Raw genomic sequence first — 18,279 nt, forward strand, 5'->3', positions numbered from 1 at the left:
TTTTTAAAGAAATTCCATTAATACATTCATAAGCCGGCACCAGACATGTGTTCAAATACGCAAATACCCAAGTGTAGCACTGACATTTGCCTATTTGTACAAAGTTTGAACACACATTTGTAGTTTGCCATCATGAGTCGGTTTTTCTGCGCACATCAAAGTAAACAAACTTCAAAGTTTGTGCGGCCTGCCATACTTGTCGCATAAACTTTGGACTTTGGAGCAATTGTAGATTTGAACATCAATAATGAAGTGGAGTAGTAGGAGGAGACTTAGTTATCGAATTTCTTGAGCTTTTTCAAGCAGAAGCCTCAAAAATTTAATGATATTATAAAAATGTAATGCACTCAAATAAAATAGATTGATAGCGTCCACAAAATAGTCGTCCAATCTGTCAGCCATCTTTGCAATAACTGTGCCGTAAAACATTTGAAAACAAGTCTGGCAGGCATATTTGTGATCCTGTTTGCGCACGTCAAAGTTTTCAAAAAGTTTGCTCAAACTTTGAAGCACGTGTCTGGCGCCGGCATTAGTGATGATGTTCAAGCAAAGTTTTTTTTAGACGATATAAATCTATTGAGCATTTAATGGTTTGCTTAATTGATAGAGTTTATAATGTGGTTTTAGTAAAATCAGATAAATAAATACTTGTAACACTATTTGACTGATGTCTAATATTGGCCTTGTTTGGAGCTGTGTTCCTTGCAAGGCCACTTGGAAGAGCTTTACAAAACTTATGCTTATCAAATGGCTTTTGAAGCCAGGTTAAAAAGTGATTTATAATACGATACCTAATAAACCAAATACTTGATAATTTGTTTCCTTAATTTCTTTAGTTAATAAACGAGTAAAAAGTATTTTCCCGTTAGAGTGGCTTTATATGGTGCAGGGGTCAGTAAATATTATTTCATTACTTTTTAAATTTTTTTGGCGGTTTTTTTTAAATTACTTAATTTAATTTTTAACCTCCGACAAAAAAGAGGGGTGTTATAAGGTATATAATATTAATACAATGATCTGAAATTGTCTCATTGGTACACGCCTCCACCCGGGATCGAACCTGTACCCTCTCGAGTGCGAACCAAATGTCTACCAACTAGGCCACGGACGCTTTCACGTAAAACGCTACTATGCCTGTCGCATAGTAGACAGATAAGAGAATAATAATTTGTCTCATAATAGAAATGGATACATACAAACATTTTTAAGCTACTACATATAGCTTCTAGCGCGGCCCGCGGGCTTCGAGCGCGGCGACCGAATCAAGAAATTCCGTAGCGAAAATAAGCCTAACACCCCCCAATTTGACCAGCACAGCGGTGCGGCATTGAAAGCCGTGCATCATCCGACGTCATTTTAGTTCGGCAGCATCCGAATTATAATTATTGCATACCTAAGGTGATAAAGCAGTCCCCAAGTTCCACACGTATTTTTTCTGTCTTTAAATAATATAATAATTTCTTGTATGTATATGTAAGGACTGACTGTTACAACTTAAAAGTATTTTGTAGAAATGCCGCCGTTCGTCGAGAAGCAGCCCATACAGACCCAAGAACCTCTCGAAAAGCTGGTAGCTCCGCAAGCGGCTCCATGGAAGTATGAAATATTGTATCCAGCTGTTCTTGGCTTAGGCTACGTCCACTTGGCTGCTATTTATGGGTTGTACCTCGCTGTTACTGCTGCGAAGTGGTACACGTTAGTCTTCTGTAAGTACCTTCTATAATTATCTATTCCATCTTTAACGTTGTTCGTGGCGGCCGAAAAGGAAGATCTTCCGACCGAGCGAGATAGCATGCTCGGTCAGGCCGAAGCCCACTGACGTCATCTCAGACGTTGTATATATCTTGCCGTTCTCCGAAACTTCGATAGCGCGATGCAGGAATGTTAGGCGAATTGTGGGTACCGCCACACATCAAAATGTTCCAACAGCTTCATAGAGTCCATGTCAAGATGGAAAATGCGTGGTAGTGTTGTGCCGAATATTCTATCCACCACTTTACTTGACAGATGAAGTATGGAGAATCTGTCAGAAAAGCTGTGAATAGCCTATTCGGCACCTTATCAGAAAGTGGTGAAACAGGCCCTTAGTACTCGTATTTAAATTTGCGGTGAACTTGATTCATAGGCCGATGGCGGAGGTCCGCCATCGGCCTATGATATACTTAATATGATATATTAATATGATATACTTAACCAGAATTTACCTATGATGCGTTCTGTGATCCTTCGCCCAAGTAACAGCAGAATATTGAAAGGCCATGCTCTGCATTATCATCAGTAGGATCTGCAGCGGCGGTTTGGCCTTGTACGCTCGATGAGACCAAAGCCTGTGAGCCCCCGCCGTTACGCCTATCCCAGCCGCGACCGCCGTGAAAGCACCTGAAGAAATTAAAGGTACCAAAAAATAAATTGTTTCATAGGAAGGTGACGGAGCTAAGTCATTTTACAACCTATGTAAAATGACTTAGCTCCGTCACCTTCCTATGAAACAATTTATTTTTTGGTACCTTTAATTTCTTCAGGTGCTTTCACGGCGGTCGCGGCTGGGATAGGCGTAACGGCGGGGGCTCACAGGCTTTGGTCTCATCGAGCGTACAAGGCCAAACCGCCGCTGCAGATCCTACTGATGATAATGCAGAGCATGGCCTTTCAATATTCTGCTGTTACTTGGGCGAAGGATCACAGAACGCATCATAGGTAAATTCTGGTTAAGTATACTTTAGAGCCAGCGCTTACTCGAGACACAATTCATTCTTAATTAAGACGGACTCTGGCTCTATACACAATACATGTAGATGTGACACAACAAATATTTTGTGTTGCAGCATATTTCAAGCAGTGCCGAATTCACCTACATGAGAGTAAGCCCATCAATCGCCCCATGTTCGTTGTCTGTATTGACGCCTCTATGGACGCTGTCGCCCCCTCAGAACGCTGCCGCAGCTAGGCCGAGGCCTATAACGGCCTATTCATAAATTCGGGACTGGTTTTAAGACTTTCGTCCCTAATGAGCGCTTGTTCTTAATGTACTAATTTGGTCGCCACAAACGAAAACCAGTTAATTCTGAAATACGGAGCTTGAAATTTGAAAAAGACTAACCTAACCCTCCAAGTCTATAAAGACTAAAAAAACATCCTCTAGTCTCGATCGCAATATTTTTCAGATACAGCGACACAGACGCGGACCCGCACAACGCGACGAGGGGATTCTTCTACTCGCACATCGGCTGGCTGCTGGTAAAGAGTCACCCAGAGTTCAGAAAACGCAGAAGATTAACGGACCTGTCTGATTTATACAACAATCGGATCGTGATGCTCCAGCATAAGTAAGAGGATAAAGATAATTTTGATGGAGAGGGTTGATTCCCTAGTCGCAAAAACTTTAATGTCCGGTTAGGTCGATGCAAAAATATTAATGGCCAGGATCGTCTTCACTCCACGACCAAGGGGGGTGAAAGACACTATATTACCGACTATCCAGTAATAATATTATTAGTGGCAACTATTAAAGGGTTTCTTTTTGTGCTGAAGGCAGGTCATGGTAGTCCTGATGTCACTGCGACCCTTGAGGATCTATTGTGACTCCTTCGCATTAAAGTACCGTCTCCAACCCAATGCTGCTCATAAATTGAACGATGTAGTTGGAATTGGTCATACAAATTTCCTCTGTGGATGAGTATTCGTAGCGACGAAGGTGCCCGTTTCTGCTCTGTAGTAGAGCAGGACAGTCGAGGAGAAGGTGTATACAAGGTGTAACAAAAATAAGTGATAATAATTTAGGGTATGTATGTGTTTCTTGTAGAAAGTTCAAACACCAAATTTTTTTTTCACTTTTGTATGGAGAAACTCGTGACGCTGAGGCGCTTGCCCATACAAAAGTGAAAAAAATTTTTGGTCTTTCAGCGCTGCTACTTTCACAGTAAACTCTCTACAAGGAACACGTACACACCCTGAAGTATTATCACTTATTTTTGTTACACCCTGTATAGGTGAGTCGTCCTCTTCCTCGCACCAGAATATCTATTAAGGTGCTTATTGAGCTTGCAGTGCCCAGTTAGGCTTCAGGTAAGGATTCCTACCGATGACGTGAGCACTAATTCTGACAGCTTCTTGTTAAAGCCAGGAATCAGTGCCGCAAACCAATTTGGACAAAACTTCTTCAGCAGTCAGTGCTTTAAGTGCAGCTTGACTTTAGGACCATCTCTAGGCTTTCTAGTTACCGATTGAGGATTGACCTCAGCCTACTGAAACACGCGGTCGCATACTCCCACAAACTGACAAAATATTTGCCTTTTGGCGGCCTACCTCCGTAGAATCCTGCTCCCGCACGGTTGTCTTTCCTTGATCCATCCGTGAACCAAACTATGTCACTAGGGCGGACATCAATTGGGATTTATCCTTCCCAGTCCTCCCTGGAAGGTATAAGAACCTGACATTGCTTCGAAAAGCTATGCACCTTGGTCATGGCATCTGATGGCATGGCCATGATAGGTGATTCACGAAGAGACTGCACCAGCTGTCTAAATTAGGTAGAGGCCCAATTTGTCCTTTCCGCCGTCCTGGCTCTAATTTTTTTGCTAGGTGTTTATAAAGAATTAAATTAAAATTTATATTTTGCATGCAAAGCCTATTTAACCTATCTTCTGTCATAGTCGACTTTGTGTCTAAACCTGTGGTCTAAACACACCATGCCGAAGATACGCGGCCGACGTTCCGTGGCCGATATTACGTTCCGACGCATTCGGCTGATATCACACACGATAAGAGCCGAAATTACGCGGCGGAAATTCAGTTGCGTAATTTTTTGTTGTAGAAATATTGTATTGCAAGGAAATTCCCAAAAAATCGTTTTCTTAATTTTTAATTTTTATAGATAAAAGTACTAGATAAGCTGATACTTAGTAGGGACGTCAACATGAGGGGGGGGGGGGCAGCTGCCCCTGCCCCACCCTGGGTACGCCCATGGCGCAATCTCTTTATCTTCCCTACTATTATAGGGTACAATGTTTTTTATATTTTCAGGTACACGACCTTCTTCTGTTTTACTTTCTGCTGTCTCCTGCCAACGGTTATTCCTGTGTACTTGTGGGGGGAATCGCTGAGTGTAGCCTGGCACGTCTCCATGCTCCGCTACGCCTACACCCTGCACGCCACTTTCCTCATCAACAGCTTCGCGCACATGTTCGGCAGCAGCCCCTACGACAAGTCCATCAAGCCGACCCAAAACGCCTTCGTGTCTCTGATGATTTTCGGAGAAGGATTCCATAACTATCACCACGTTTTCCCATGGGATTACAGAGCTTCGGAGCTAGGCAACAACTGGCTGAACCTCAGCACGTTGTTCATAGACTTCTTCGCGTGGGTGGGCTGGGCGTACGACCTCAAGACGGTGCCCGATGACGTCATCAGCGCGCGGGCCGCCCGCACCGGGGATGGGACCAACAGTTGGGGATTTAAGACTAAATAATAAAAATCTGCAATCTGAATTTTATGACATGAAATATTTTATCACAATGAGTGAGTACATAATATAGTGTACGTTAATTTGAACAGTAATTAATTTTAATAATTATTATATATATTATTAGATTTCTGAATTATTCATATTATCATGTGCATAATAACAATGTAATTTATATTTTTGGTTAGCTTTGCTCCTCGATTTTACTTGTACGCATTTCATTTCGCCAGTATTTTGTTGGGTGACGATTATTGGCGAGGTCTCGAATGTTATTCGACATAACACTCGAAATGGCTCGAAGGACCAAAACTTAGAAAGTCTACTAAGTAAGTCATTTTACTGTCATAATAAATAATATTTAGGTAAGTTTTCTTGTTTCATTATTAAGGTCATGCTCACATACCTAAGTAAGTAACGCCTCCGTGGTCTAGTGGTATAGAGCGCGGCTCTTGACTCGGAGGTCGTGGGTTCGATTCCTGCGTTTGAAAAATGTTATTTCCAAGTTTGGTTAGGACAATGCAGGTTGATCACCTGATCACAAGACTGTAAGATGATCCTTGCGTTGGATGGGCATGCAAAAAGTCGGTCTTGCCCCTGATCTCTCGCCAGTCGTGTCGGTCTTCCGTCCCACTGGGTTATGACTTATGAGAGTAAAAGGAATAGAGAGTGGGCTGCGCATTATTAAGGTCATGATGTTGATAGGGACATAATATTCAGTCAAACATATTAGGATTCATTCGAAATTAAAAAATTAAAAACCCATGAATAAAAACACACACGCTATAAACAATTTTTTCTTGTCCAATTTGTGTGAAATTACGTAGGAACTAAATTACTTAACATTAAAATATTTGTATATACTTTTGCTAATAAGTACATAAATCTATGTTTAGGTAGGTATTTTACTTTAAATTTTCAAGCTGGTTGTGTTTAAGGTGGTTTTTATTTAATAATAATTAGTTGTCTCATGCTGCTCCTGCAATAAAACTGATTATATCAACATAATAAAACCTTATTGTTTTTATTTTATTTTGGCAACTGAGGCGGAAACTGTTAAAGCAGTGGGTAAAATAGATCAGAATTTAAAGACGTAGTGACGCGAGTGTTAGAAAACTAAAGATTAAAAAAGTCTATTTGGACAAAATAAGTATAACATTTATAATCAGTAAACTAACACACAATGGCACCATGCATCAAACCGCAACAAGAAGCACAAGATCTGCAAGACCCTTTCGAAAAGCTGGTTGCCCCTCAAGCTGCTCCCAGGAAGCACGAAATAGTGCACAGAGCTGTTATCGGTTTGGCTTATGTTCATTTGGCTGCCATATATGGACTGTATCTAGCGATTACTGCTGCTAGATGGTACACGATATTATTCAGTAAGTAAAACCATTACAATATGTTTATTTATTGATAACGAAGTCCCAAGTTTGTTGTCTAGATACACCCAATTCACAAACTTCAAATCTTAGATCGATTGTAAAGGCTGTCCCGCTCCCTTAAGCACGCGAGCGGATCAGCCTACGGAAAGATCAGAGATTGTGCTTCAGATCTTATTCTGTTTCTTCCAGATCACCTTCTCAATTTAAGCATGCTTTCTATAAAGTCCTTTAGGCGTTATTGCAGTTACGCCAACTTTTTTTGTTTTTTTGTTAGCGTCACAAAGAAACTTTTTGTTCAGGCGCCACCACAGCAGTCGCAGCGGGGATAGGTGTAACGGCTGGAACGCACAGGCTCTGGTCCCATCGAGCTTACAAGGCTAAACTGCCGCTGCAGATCATTTTAATGGTGATGAACAGTTTGGCCTTCCAGCATTCGGCGATATCCTGGATACGGGATCACCGAATGCATCACAGGTATATGTTAATTTCCGGTTTCATTTGAAAGCTAATTGCACAAATATTCCAATAAAAATATTATGAGAGGACAATCATTGTGAGAGCAGAGTTTTGGCACAGAAATGTATCTTCTTCATAATGTTAATTTCCATGTTTTGTATTTTTTATAAAATTAATTGTCACTTATAAACTTATTTTCTTAGAAGGCTTTGTTTTATGTTTCTACAGTGGTTATAACATTTGTTTCAGATACAGCGACACAGACGCGGACCCGCACAACGCGACAAGAGGTTTATTCTTTTCACATATCGGCTGGTTGCTCGTGAAGAAACATCCCGAAGTGCTGAGGCGGGGGAAATACATTGACATGTCTGACATCTACGCCAACCCCGTGCTACGGTTTCAGAAGAAGTGAGTTCTGTTCCTTATTTTTTATTGGTTAGTTCATAATTTTAAATTATATAAGGACGACGAAGTGATACCCCGAAAAAGCGTGACCAATTCTTGAATTACAAATTGGTGACAGTAGCATTAATTGTCTTTCTCCTTTCATCTTGCTATAATTCCATAAACTTTTTGCTTCTCACTGCAACTACTGTGTTTTTTAAATTCCTAGTTTAATTGTCTTTCTCCTTTCATCTTGCTATAATTCCATAAACTTTTTGCTTCTCACTGCAACTACTGTGTTTTTTAAATTCCTAGTTTAATTGTCTTTCTCCTTTCATCTTGCTATAATTCCATAAACTTTTTGCTTCTCACTGCAACTACTGTGTTTTTTAAATTCCTAGTTTAATTGTCTTTCTCCTTTCATCTTGCTATAATTCCATAAACTTTTTGCTTCTCACTGCAACTACTGTGTTTTTTAAATTCCTAGTTTAATTGTCTTTCTCCTTTCATCTTGCTATAATTCCATAAACTTTTTGCTTCTCACTGCAACTACTGTGTTTTTTAAATTCCTAGTTTAATTGTCTTTCTCCTTTCATCTTGCTATAATTCCATAAACTTTTTGCTTCTCACTGCAACTACTGTGTTTTTTAAATTCCTAGTTTAATTGTCTTTCTCCTTTCATCTTGCTATAATTCCATAAACTTTTTGCTTCTCACTGCAACTACTGTGCTTTTTAAATTCCTAGTTTAATTGTCTTTCTCCTTTCATCTTGCTATCATTCCATAAACTTTTTGCTTCTCACTCCAACTACTGTGATTTTTAAATTCTTAGTTTACAAGCTATCATGTATAACTGTGGCGTGAACGTGACTGATAAATACGTTCTCTTTCAGGTACTTAATTCCCTTCAACTGGACGATCTGCATAATACTTCCTACACTTATTCCCATGTACTTCTGGGGGGAGTCGTTCAACGTCGCCTGGCACATGGTCATGCTGCGCTACGTGTATAGCTTAAACGTCGTGTTCCTGGTGAACAGTTTCGCGCATATGTGGGGCAACAGGCCCTACGACAAATCCATCAGGCCTACGCAGAATTCGTTGTTGTCCTTCTTAGCGTACGGCGAGGGTTTCCACAACTACCACCACGTGTTCCCGTGGGACTACCGCACGGCGGAGCTGGGCAACAACTGGCTGAACCTCAGCACGCTGTTCATAGACTTCTTCGCGTGGGTGGGCTGGGCGTACGACCTCAAGACGGTGCCCGATGACGTCATCAGCGCGCGGGCCGACCGCACCGGGGATGGGACGAACAGCTGGGGATTTAACACAAAAAGTAATTAACATTTTTAAAACTTGAACCCATTCAACCTTTGACTAACTTGTCACTTATTTGTCCATACCTATTGAATTGTAAGCATCAATAAATCTTAATAAACTATTTTCTTAATGGATTCCTGCAACTTATTATACACAAAAAAATATTTTTAGGTAAAATACTCTGTGCTATTTATTATCGATTAGGATTAATTATTACTAATTTGACTAAAGCCCTTTTCACATGTATACGGTTGTCACTTGTCGTCTAAACGGCCCGGCGCCGTGCCGTGCCTTAGCACGACGATCACGGTACGGTTGCCAAAGTATTTTCATTTAGCAATCCTATTAAAGAGAAGAATACAGACAGATGGACAGACAGACATCGAAGTCTTAGTTCCGTGCCGTTTTTACCCTTTGGGTACGGAACCCTAAACGGGACCCTATTACTGAGACTTCGATGTCTGTCCGTCCGTCCGTCTGTCTTTCTCCAGGCTGTATCTCAAGAACCGCTACAGCTAGACTTCTGAAATTTCACAGATTGTGTATATCTGTTGCCGCTATAACAACAAATACTACGAGTAAAAACAAAATAAAATAATTATTTAAGGGGGGCTCCCATACAACAAACGTGATTTTTATGGCCTTTTTGCTCGATATCATTAATGGCAACCCTCAGTTATCTTTTTAATCTTGATCGCAAATTTAGAAGAGCGCAAAATTAATAATCTTCGTAAATCTGGCCGCGATCGTTCGCACGATAACTTTAATAAATAACCTTCGCATCGCGAATATAACGTGACCTTGTCGCGTTATATTCGCAAAAAATAATAAGGTTGGGTTGCACCAACTAACTTTAACTATAACTGTAACTTTAACTATATAACTTTAACTACAATGCAAAATATCAAATCTTTGGTTAAAGTTAGTGACCGACCGAACTTTCGGTTTCGGTTTCGGCCAGTTTCGGCCAAAAAATCTAGTTTCGGCCTTAGTTTCGGTTTCGGCCAAAATATAGGCGAAAGTTTCGGCCCGGCCGAAACTCATGCGTCGTTCGGTAAAGGCTTAGTTTGGCACCATCTGTTTAAACGTGTTTTGAGATTTTGTTTTCCAGATTTGTCCCAAATCAAAAATTTGCACTTCGTCTTATTGAATTTTATTTCTAAAACAAACGCAGGCTTATTTAATATACATAACTGTTGGCAAATTACGTGATATTATGTTTCCCAAACAAACGATTTAGTAAATGCTATGATAAATTTATTATATTATTGTGTATGAACTTCATTAACTTAAGAATTTTGTATGACTTGTTTTATTTAAATATTTCGTCGTTAATGTCTAAGGGAGGATTTCACCAATCGCGCAACTTCGTTTATAAAACTTAGTTCTCATTAAACGGCGTGAAACAGCGCTTGCGCTGTGTTTCGCCGACTGAGTGAGTTTACCGGAGGCCCAGTCCCCTACCCTTTTCCCTTCCCCACCCTCCCTTATTTCCTTCCCTACCCTCCCCTATTACAATATTCCCTATTGAAAGGCAGGCAACGCACCTGCAGCTCTTCTGATGCTGCGAGTGTCCATGGGCGACGGAAGTTGCTTTCCGTCAGGTGACCCGTTTGCTCTTTCATTAAAAAAATCGTAATTTTGAATGTTTTACCAAGTTTTGGTTTCGGTTTCGGCCGAAACTGAGAGTAAGGCCGAAAGTTCGGTTTCGGTTTCGGCAGAAAAATCAGTTTCGGTCGGACACTAGTTAAGGTTAAAAATGGACGCCATCAAGAGGCCATATTTAACCATAACTATAGAGCTCGACAAGGTTTTAAATGCACGTGGCGAAAAAAGGAACTAACGCTGTCATTATACAAAACGCAATTTTTGACAGTTCTCCTTTACCAGCAGCGCCCCCGCCCACGTTCATTTATAACCTTGTTGGACCAGCTCATCTGTCAATAAATTTAGCCTTAACTATAACCATCACTTTAACTTTAACCACCCACACTATGTTGAAAAATGCGAATAGTCTAGACTCTACAGACTCTAGACGAAGAGGGCCCCCGGTCCTCTTTATTCCACGAGCTTAAACCCAGTTATACTTCGACCATGCTTATTGGCCGATGGTACTATCGAGGGTGCTACCCTAATATTATGTATTCGGTGTTCCATAAATCATAATACTTTCTTACTTTTCTAACGGTCAAACTTCCGCTTCCACCGCTTTTCATACCAGATGGCTACGCCGATGACGGTTTTCTTGTTCAAACAAACTCGTGTTTCGAAATTGTATCTAAAGCCAGCAGTAGTCTTAATTTAATATCAGACTGGCTGGAGTAAGCGTAGTCGTTTGAAATTCGCCGCGCATAAAACTGATCAAATTCTTTTAAAAGGGTCCCTTATACCTTCCCTTAACATTAAACTTGACAATGTTAATGTTAAACGTTAGACGACTTCTGTGGCTCAGTTCACAGTTGGTGGGCTGTTGGTAGCTCAAGCCGGGGGTCGCGGGTTCGAATCCCGCCGACGGAACAAAAAGTTTTCAAAGTTCCTGGGTCATGGATGAGTATTAAATATGTGTATCATATAATAAAAATCTTAAATATACAGGGTGTAACAAAAATAAGTGATAATACTTTAGGGTGTGTACGTGTTCCTTGTAGAGAGTTCACTGTGAAAGTAGCAGCGCCGAAAGACCAATTTTTTCACTTTTATGTATGGGCAAGCGCTCCAGCGCGGCGTCAAGAGATTCCCCATACAAAGTGAATATACGTTCCTAGATGCTTTCCGTCACTTCGTTACGAGTGCGACACGTGCCGTTTTCGCCCTTTTAGAAATTCACCCTGTATATTAAGATTACAATGCAGTTTTGCATCATATATTTGTACATGATTATTTCTTAGAAACTAAAAAATTCGCCTTTTTTAAAATGTATTATTAATAAAACATTAATAAAACCATAAAATTAAGTAACGAATAACTTATTGTATGGTCTTTAAAGACCATAAAATAACCTATCATTCTTCCATTTACGGTCATAAAAACATTGTTAAGTAATATTTTTTTACAAATTTCATTGAATACAATTTTATTAATATGCCTAGACTTTGTTATTTGTGATAAGTATTTTGTAGAAATGCCGCCATTCGTCGAGAAGATGCCCATACAGACCGAAGAACCTCTCCAAAAGCTGGTAGCTCCTCAAGCGGGCCCATGGAAGTATGAAGTGGTGTACTCGGCTGTTCTTGTGTTGGGATACATCCACTTACCTGCTATTTATGGGTTTTACCTGCCTGTTATTGCTGCGAAATGGTACACGTTATTCTTCTGTAAGTATATTGTATTTAATACAACTACATAGATTCTTTGGTGTATCCATTGTTTATGAGCATTTTTATTCATAATATCTACTTCCCCAAAAACCTTTCAAACGTAGCCCATTGGTAAAGTCTCTCGCGCTGTCACCAGTTCTAAATAAATATTATAATGTATTATGATGATTATCTTAGTTGTTGACATCATAATAAGAAGCATTATTTTGGTTTGTGAGGCAATTAATATACTTTCCATTTCCCTTGGTGCTTTAACGGCAGTGGCAGCCGGGATAGGTATAACAGCTGGAGCTCACAGGCTATGGTCCCATCGGGCATACAAGGCCAAAATGCCACTACAGGTCTTGTTGATGATAATGCACAGCATGGCCTTCGAATACTCAGCTGTAACCTGGACAAAGATTCACAGAACGCATTATAGGTTTTGTTGGTGAAATATCCTTTAGAGCTAGCGCTTACTTGAGACCAGAAATTTAATGTACATCAGAGAAGTTGATTCCTATGCAAATCGGGGACCTAAGTAGTTTGGTCGCGTTACGTCAAACCCAGGTGACAAGATCACAATTAACATTGAATTGACATATTCGACCAGATAACGTTGGTCTGTCAATTGCATAGGAATCAACTTCCTCGATGATACATCAGATAAGTTGATTCCTATGCAAATCGGGGACCTAAGTAGTTTGGTTGCGTTACGTCAATAATATTAACTCTATGCGTCAAACCCATCTGACAGATCACAATTATATTGAATTGACATATTCGACCAAATAACGTTGGTCTGTCAATTGCATAGGAATCAACTTCCTCAATGGTACTACATACCTAGCGGAGTAGAGAAACAAAAAGCTGAGCAAGCGAGATGTTACTATCAGTAACACTGCGTGGTAGAAAAGATTATGCGTGATTTGAAGTGGCAGAACCCTTTTTTCATCTGTTTTGACATTCATTCTGCACTTATCGGCACGTTGACAATTTGAGGTCTTAGAAAAATGTATGTAGGAACATCATTTTCACGCAAACGTAAACATATTTGTACACACAGATGTAATTCAATCTTGGTTTTGTTTGACAGCTCGGGATTGTTTCTCTATTCCGCTAGGTATATGAACTTTATATATGTAATTGATTGTGGAAATTCATGTTGAACACTAATAAAACACAATTTTTTGTGAACTTATTTCACCATAATATAATTAGTGGAAAAAGTGCACGAAAATTTGTGTTTTAGCTTGAGACACGACAGTCGACAGCCTTAAGACAGACTTGCTAGACACAACACACAAACAAATTAATATCTACGAATTTTGCTCTCCACAAAAAGCAATGAATTATTGACGAAATATCTGCACAACACAAGAGTACGGAAGACAAACTTTTAAAAGATCCTCCACAGGTACTACCTAATTCCTAAAGCCTCAATCGCAATATTTTCCAGATACAGCGACACAGACGCCGACCCGCACAACTGGCTGGCTGGATGCTGGTGAAGAGCCACCCGGAATTCAGAAAACGCTTAAGATTAATGGACCTGTCGGATCTATACAGCAATCCGATCCTGATGCTGCAGCATAAGTAAGAGGCTAAAGTAACTTCTGATGCCAACCCGAGACTGGCCAGTGAAACTCTTTCGTGGTTCAGTGGTTGAGAGAGTAGTTCTTGACTCGGTCGTGGGTTCGATTCCCGCGATGGAAAAATGGTTTGTCCGATGCAGGCTGATCAATGGTTTGTCTGTCAAGAAACGTGTTACGTGATCCATGCGTCTGACGGGCAGGTATAAGTTCGGTCCTACGCCTGATCTCTGCCCAGTAATAGTCGAGTAGGTACTATCAAAATACCACTGCATAGCTGCCTAGTGCTTTGGTTTCAATTGACTTACCAACGGTACCGAAACCGTGTTGGTGGTGTTATAATACTAGCTGGATGATTTAGGGCGTACAGGTTTTTGGTATTTTCAGGTACACAACTTTCTTCGGTCTTACCTTCTGCTGCCTCCTGCCAACGGTTATTCCCATGTACCTGTGGGGGGAATCACTGAGTGTGGCTTGGCACGTTTCCATGATCCGCTACGCCTACACCCTGCACGCCACCTTCCTCATCAACAGCTTCGCGCACATGTTCGGCAGCAGCCCCTACGACAAGTCCATCAAGCCGACCCAAAACGCCATAAATTATTAAAAAATATATTTTAAACTTGAAAAATATTTTTTTTAAATTTTAAAAATCTCGATACTTCTTGACTCTTTGGATGATTTAAACAGAAAATATGCTTTGTCACAACAAGAAACACAGAGGCATATATCAGCGATGAATGATTTACTTGAAGTGACTCGTTATAATGAGGAACGGGTTTCGCGTTAGTGGAAACGCACCCTAATGGATATTTTTTGTCATTCATGGCTGGTTTACACGTATTAAGTAGATAAGTAGTTAACTTTAAGTGTGTTAAAATTAAGTTACTTAATTTTAGGTAACTAATTGCGGGTAAACACAAAATTTTGTAGAAAGTAGCAAATTAAAATTAAGTTAGTAGTAAACAAGATAATTAGAATTTTGACTATTTTCTATTATGTTGGCAGGCGGGGCTTGTCACTTGACACATTTCGGGCAGGGACTTCAAATTAAGTTAAAATTTAGTTACTACTTAGTACTTATCAATTTAATACGTGTAAACCGGCCATTACTTTTTACTACAAATAATGGCTAATTTTAGAAGCGATTTTAACCAATACGGCATTAATCCTTATTGAATTAAATAATTACTTTAAATACATTGTTGATTTAATATACATTTATATGGCCCTTTACAGCATATGATTTAAATGAATATTTTCGAAGATATTACAGATTTAAAAATTGCGGCCGACGTAGCTTTTGCGGCGGTACCGACTAATGCGGGCCACAGGTATAAGTAATGAATATAAATTATAAACCAAAACTACTGAATCGATTTTAATCATTTTTTCAGTGAGTGACATAGGCTATATAATTATTTTATATACCCGTGCGAAGCAGTGAATACGTGCAGAATTTAAAGAATAAAAGTGGATCTAAGACGGGGCCTTGCGGCACCCCAAATCATTTTGGTTTCAGGAGATAATAACGACACGTAGTATAAATTAAATTATTTATTATTTCATGAGAAATTATCCTACAATTGGTTAAGACTAACTTAAAATTATAAAAATTGGCGTTTTATGATTTGTCATGTGAAACACAATTATAAAACGGAGAAGAATCATATTCTTCGAATTAAATTGTTGGCGACTGTTACTGCGAGTACTTTGCACGCCGCTAACATGGAGCCCACAATAGGCAATTTTTGTATGAAGCATAAAGAAATTTACAACAGTAGCATCAAGACAACGTGATGGGAGCATAATAACATTATATACAATATATTTCGTATTTAATTGTCTAGCTCTAGTGGACTGGCTAGGTACGAGTTATTTTTGATAATAAAAAAAGACTTTAAGATTTTAATATGAATGAAAATTTAAAATATGAATCGAATTTTTAAAATTTATAATATGAAAAAATTTTAAAATATGAACACGTTCATTTCTGTAGTATTTTCATCTCCGTTGACAGAGGCTTCAACTGTGGCTCGTGACTCGGAGGTCGATCCCAAAGGTCAAAACAATGCAGGCCGATCACCTGATTGTCTGGCAAGAAAGATGATGGCATAAGCATGTAAAAAGTCGGCCATGCGCCTGATCTCTCGCCAGTCGTGTCGGTCATTAATGTACTGTACTGTGCACCTACTTGCCAGTGGCGTAACAGCAGGGCAGTTAAAAATATCACGGCCCCCGACCCAAGAGGGCCCCGGCGTGGCCCCGGCTCAAGAAGCCGCGAGCTTAGAAATATTTTTATACATTGATTGTACTACCTGTTTCATTATTAAGGTGACGATTTTTATTGATGCATCAATTTGCCACGGGCCCTAGATGGTATAGTTATGCCACTATAAAATTACTCCCGCGTAGAACGTAAACGGCCATTGTCACCGAAACTATTTCACCATTTTAGGTAACTCGCACCTTAGCGACTCCACAGAACTAATAAAACATGATTTGCCATTTTCAAATTTGACTATTCGAAGACTTAATATATACCTCAGTTCTGCTAGACAACTTTTCTGTAGCTCGAGAGATGTGTACATGTAATACTGGTTACTATTTCATACTGCGCCTGTGTTCGTGTCCTCGCAGACTATTTGATAAGTTATAAGGTATTCTGGGTACGCCTGAAACAAAAGATACAATCAATATAATGGACGCTGATTGAAACTTACAAGTTACTCATGAAGATAAAATAAACGTCAATTTTCCTGACATAATTATAAGTCTTTAATAATGTAGAAATACTCTGCGCAAATGTAGTTTTCAGTCAGATTAATAAAAGTCAATTTTCATGATTTAACCAGTAACCAGACTGACCATCTTCTCGAAAGTATGCTGCCCCCCCCCCCCCCCCCCTAGCTAAAATCCTGGGTACGCCCATGTGTGTATAATATGTTGTATAATTAGCTCGCTGCAGTAGACAACGACTGAGGATAGGCAGCGTACGTGGACGTACCTCGGGGTTCCACGAGGCCACGCCCATGCACCAATGTAGTATTCCGACGTTATCGCGTGACTGTGCGTACGTGTGTACGTTCATGTGTGCACTGGCCGCCGTGTGTGGCCGTGCCGGCGACGCTGTGGTGGCCGGGCGGAGCGTGCGCCATCTTCGTGCGTGCGTGTTCGTGTATATGTCTGTGTGTGTGTCGTACCTGCTCGCCGCGGTACACGACGTACTCGGGGTAGCACAGGCCGCCGTGTGTGGGCGTGCCGGCGACGCTGTGGTGGCCGGGCGGGGCGTGCGCCATCTTCATCGCGCTCGCCAGCTGGAACGCCCGTCCCAGCGTCACGCGGCAGAGAAGCATTTGTCTGATACAAAATAAAATGTATCATCTAGATTTTATATTTTTTAGTTGTGCTTAAAATTCATTGATAAAACGATTGTGTCAGTGTTACGCAGATTACGTGCAACAAAGACCCGCGATTGCTAGAAAGTCGTCGTTATTTAGACAGTGAAAAAACAGTAATAATAATAAATGTTTCGTAGCCGTACGTAAGTATGTACACTCCGAGTGCAAGCTTGAAGAATCGTGGAATCAGTGGACAGTAAATATGGAACCCGCGTTCAAACAATTAACCCCTTAAACGTCACCCCTGTATACATCCCACACTCCCTCCTACAACCAGTTTTGACAATTTCTCAGTACTCACTCGTAGAATACTTATTACATCAAACAGCTGTGCCAATAACACAGCGGCACATTTCTTACCTGTGGCACAGGTAGCAGCTGCGGTCCTTGTGGGCGGGGCAGCCGGAGCCGCCGCCGAAACCGTACACATACTGGTTGCTCTTCGACGAGTGCTCCGCGAAGTAAATGCCGGCGCCGAACATGCCGCCTATAACAAATATACATTTAAGTATATAGCACACACTAAATAATTGAAATGAGATGATATTATAACTGTAACTCTAACGACATCAGTGTCAGTTTCTAGTTCTGCCACGAATAATAATTTAGTTAAAATAAGTAAACAGTACCTTGATTTACTGCTATTGGTACTGGAAAACGCTATTTGGCTGAAGAATAGTGCTACTTGAAAGTAATTGGTTATAGATTAAAGAGAGATAGGTATATATTTTCACGTTTGTGATGTAGTCTATTACTCACTCAACTGCACTGGCTGAATTCTCTATCTATCTCTATCTACTACACTCTACACTCGTCGAATCCTTTCTACAGGCCTCTGTTACCATCCTGTGCCGTCGATGATTGAACCGCTCTTTATATGTCTCTCTCTCTCTATAATTCTCACTACTTCCCTTGCTCCAGCACACTCACCTATATACGCGTGTCGCTCGTCGAAGCCCTTCTACACGACGGCGTTGATGAAGGG

The 18,279-nt window shown here is 40.4% G+C and overlaps 3 protein-coding genes and 1 pseudogene across 4 annotated transcripts in view; 3 read left to right on the forward strand and 1 right to left on the reverse strand.

Annotated features, from left to right (window-relative positions):
• Nucleotides 1-1,513: 1,513 nt before the first annotated feature.
• On the forward strand, nucleotides 1,514-5,467 carry LOC121740471 (acyl-CoA Delta(11) desaturase-like). The gene is made up of 4 exons (XM_042133168.1): nucleotides 1,514-1,706; nucleotides 2,523-2,697; nucleotides 3,165-3,326; nucleotides 5,023-5,467. The coding sequence occupies exons 1-4, from the start codon at nucleotides 1,514-1,516 to the stop codon at nucleotides 5,465-5,467; spliced, it is 975 nt and encodes a 324-aa protein (XP_041989102.1).
• Nucleotides 5,468-6,641: 1,174 nt separating this feature from the next.
• LOC121740544 (acyl-CoA Delta(11) desaturase-like) lies at nucleotides 6,642-9,029 on the forward strand. Its single transcript, XM_042133284.1, has 4 exons — nucleotides 6,642-6,840; nucleotides 7,143-7,317; nucleotides 7,549-7,710; nucleotides 8,579-9,029. The coding sequence occupies exons 1-4, from the start codon at nucleotides 6,642-6,644 to the stop codon at nucleotides 9,027-9,029; spliced, it is 987 nt and encodes a 328-aa protein (XP_041989218.1).
• A 1,271-nt stretch (nucleotides 9,030-10,300) lies between these two features.
• The window catches only part of LOC121740466 (poly [ADP-ribose] polymerase tankyrase), a 116,180-nt gene continuing 108,201 nt past the window's right edge, over nucleotides 10,301-18,279 (reverse strand). The window contains exons 22-25 of one of the 2 annotated variants that reach the window (XM_042133162.1): nucleotides 17,655-17,781; nucleotides 17,097-17,253; nucleotides 16,483-16,568; nucleotides 10,301-10,311 (exon numbers count right to left, since the gene is read on the reverse strand). In XM_042133162.1, coding sequence (XP_041989096.1) covers nucleotides 16,503-16,568; nucleotides 17,097-17,253; nucleotides 17,655-17,781 — 350 coding nt within the window. In that variant the 3' untranslated portion in view covers nucleotides 10,301-10,311; nucleotides 16,483-16,502. Of the gene's footprint in view, nucleotides 10,312-15,437; nucleotides 16,569-17,096; nucleotides 17,254-17,654; nucleotides 17,782-18,279 lie in introns of those variants that run through there. The other variant, XM_042133161.1, reaches the window with a different exon arrangement.
• LOC121740545 lies at nucleotides 12,127-14,500 on the forward strand (annotated as a pseudogene).

This window comes from Aricia agestis, chromosome 3 (genome assembly GCF_905147365.1).
Source record: "Aricia agestis chromosome 3, ilAriAges1.1, whole genome shotgun sequence".
Taxonomy (NCBI): Eukaryota; Metazoa; Arthropoda; class Insecta; order Lepidoptera; family Lycaenidae; genus Aricia; species Aricia agestis.

Coding starts and splice junctions, on each gene's coding strand:
- LOC121740471 (XM_042133168.1), top strand. CDS start 1,514: ATGCCGCCGTTCGTCGAGAAGCAGCCCATACAGACCCAAGAACCTCTC. Junction 1,707..2,522: donor GTGGTACACGTTAGTCTTCT/GTAAGTACCTTC, acceptor TAATTTCTTCAG/GTGCTTTCACGGCGGTCGCG. Junction 2,698..3,164: donor GATCACAGAACGCATCATAG/GTAAATTCTGGT, acceptor AATATTTTTCAG/ATACAGCGACACAGACGCGG.
- LOC121740544 (XM_042133284.1), top strand. CDS start 6,642: ATGGCACCATGCATCAAACCGCAACAAGAAGCACAAGATCTGCAAGAC. Junction 7,318..7,548: donor GATCACCGAATGCATCACAG/GTATATGTTAAT, acceptor CATTTGTTTCAG/ATACAGCGACACAGACGCGG. Junction 7,711..8,578: donor GTGCTACGGTTTCAGAAGAA/GTGAGTTCTGTT, acceptor GTTCTCTTTCAG/GTACTTAATTCCCTTCAACT.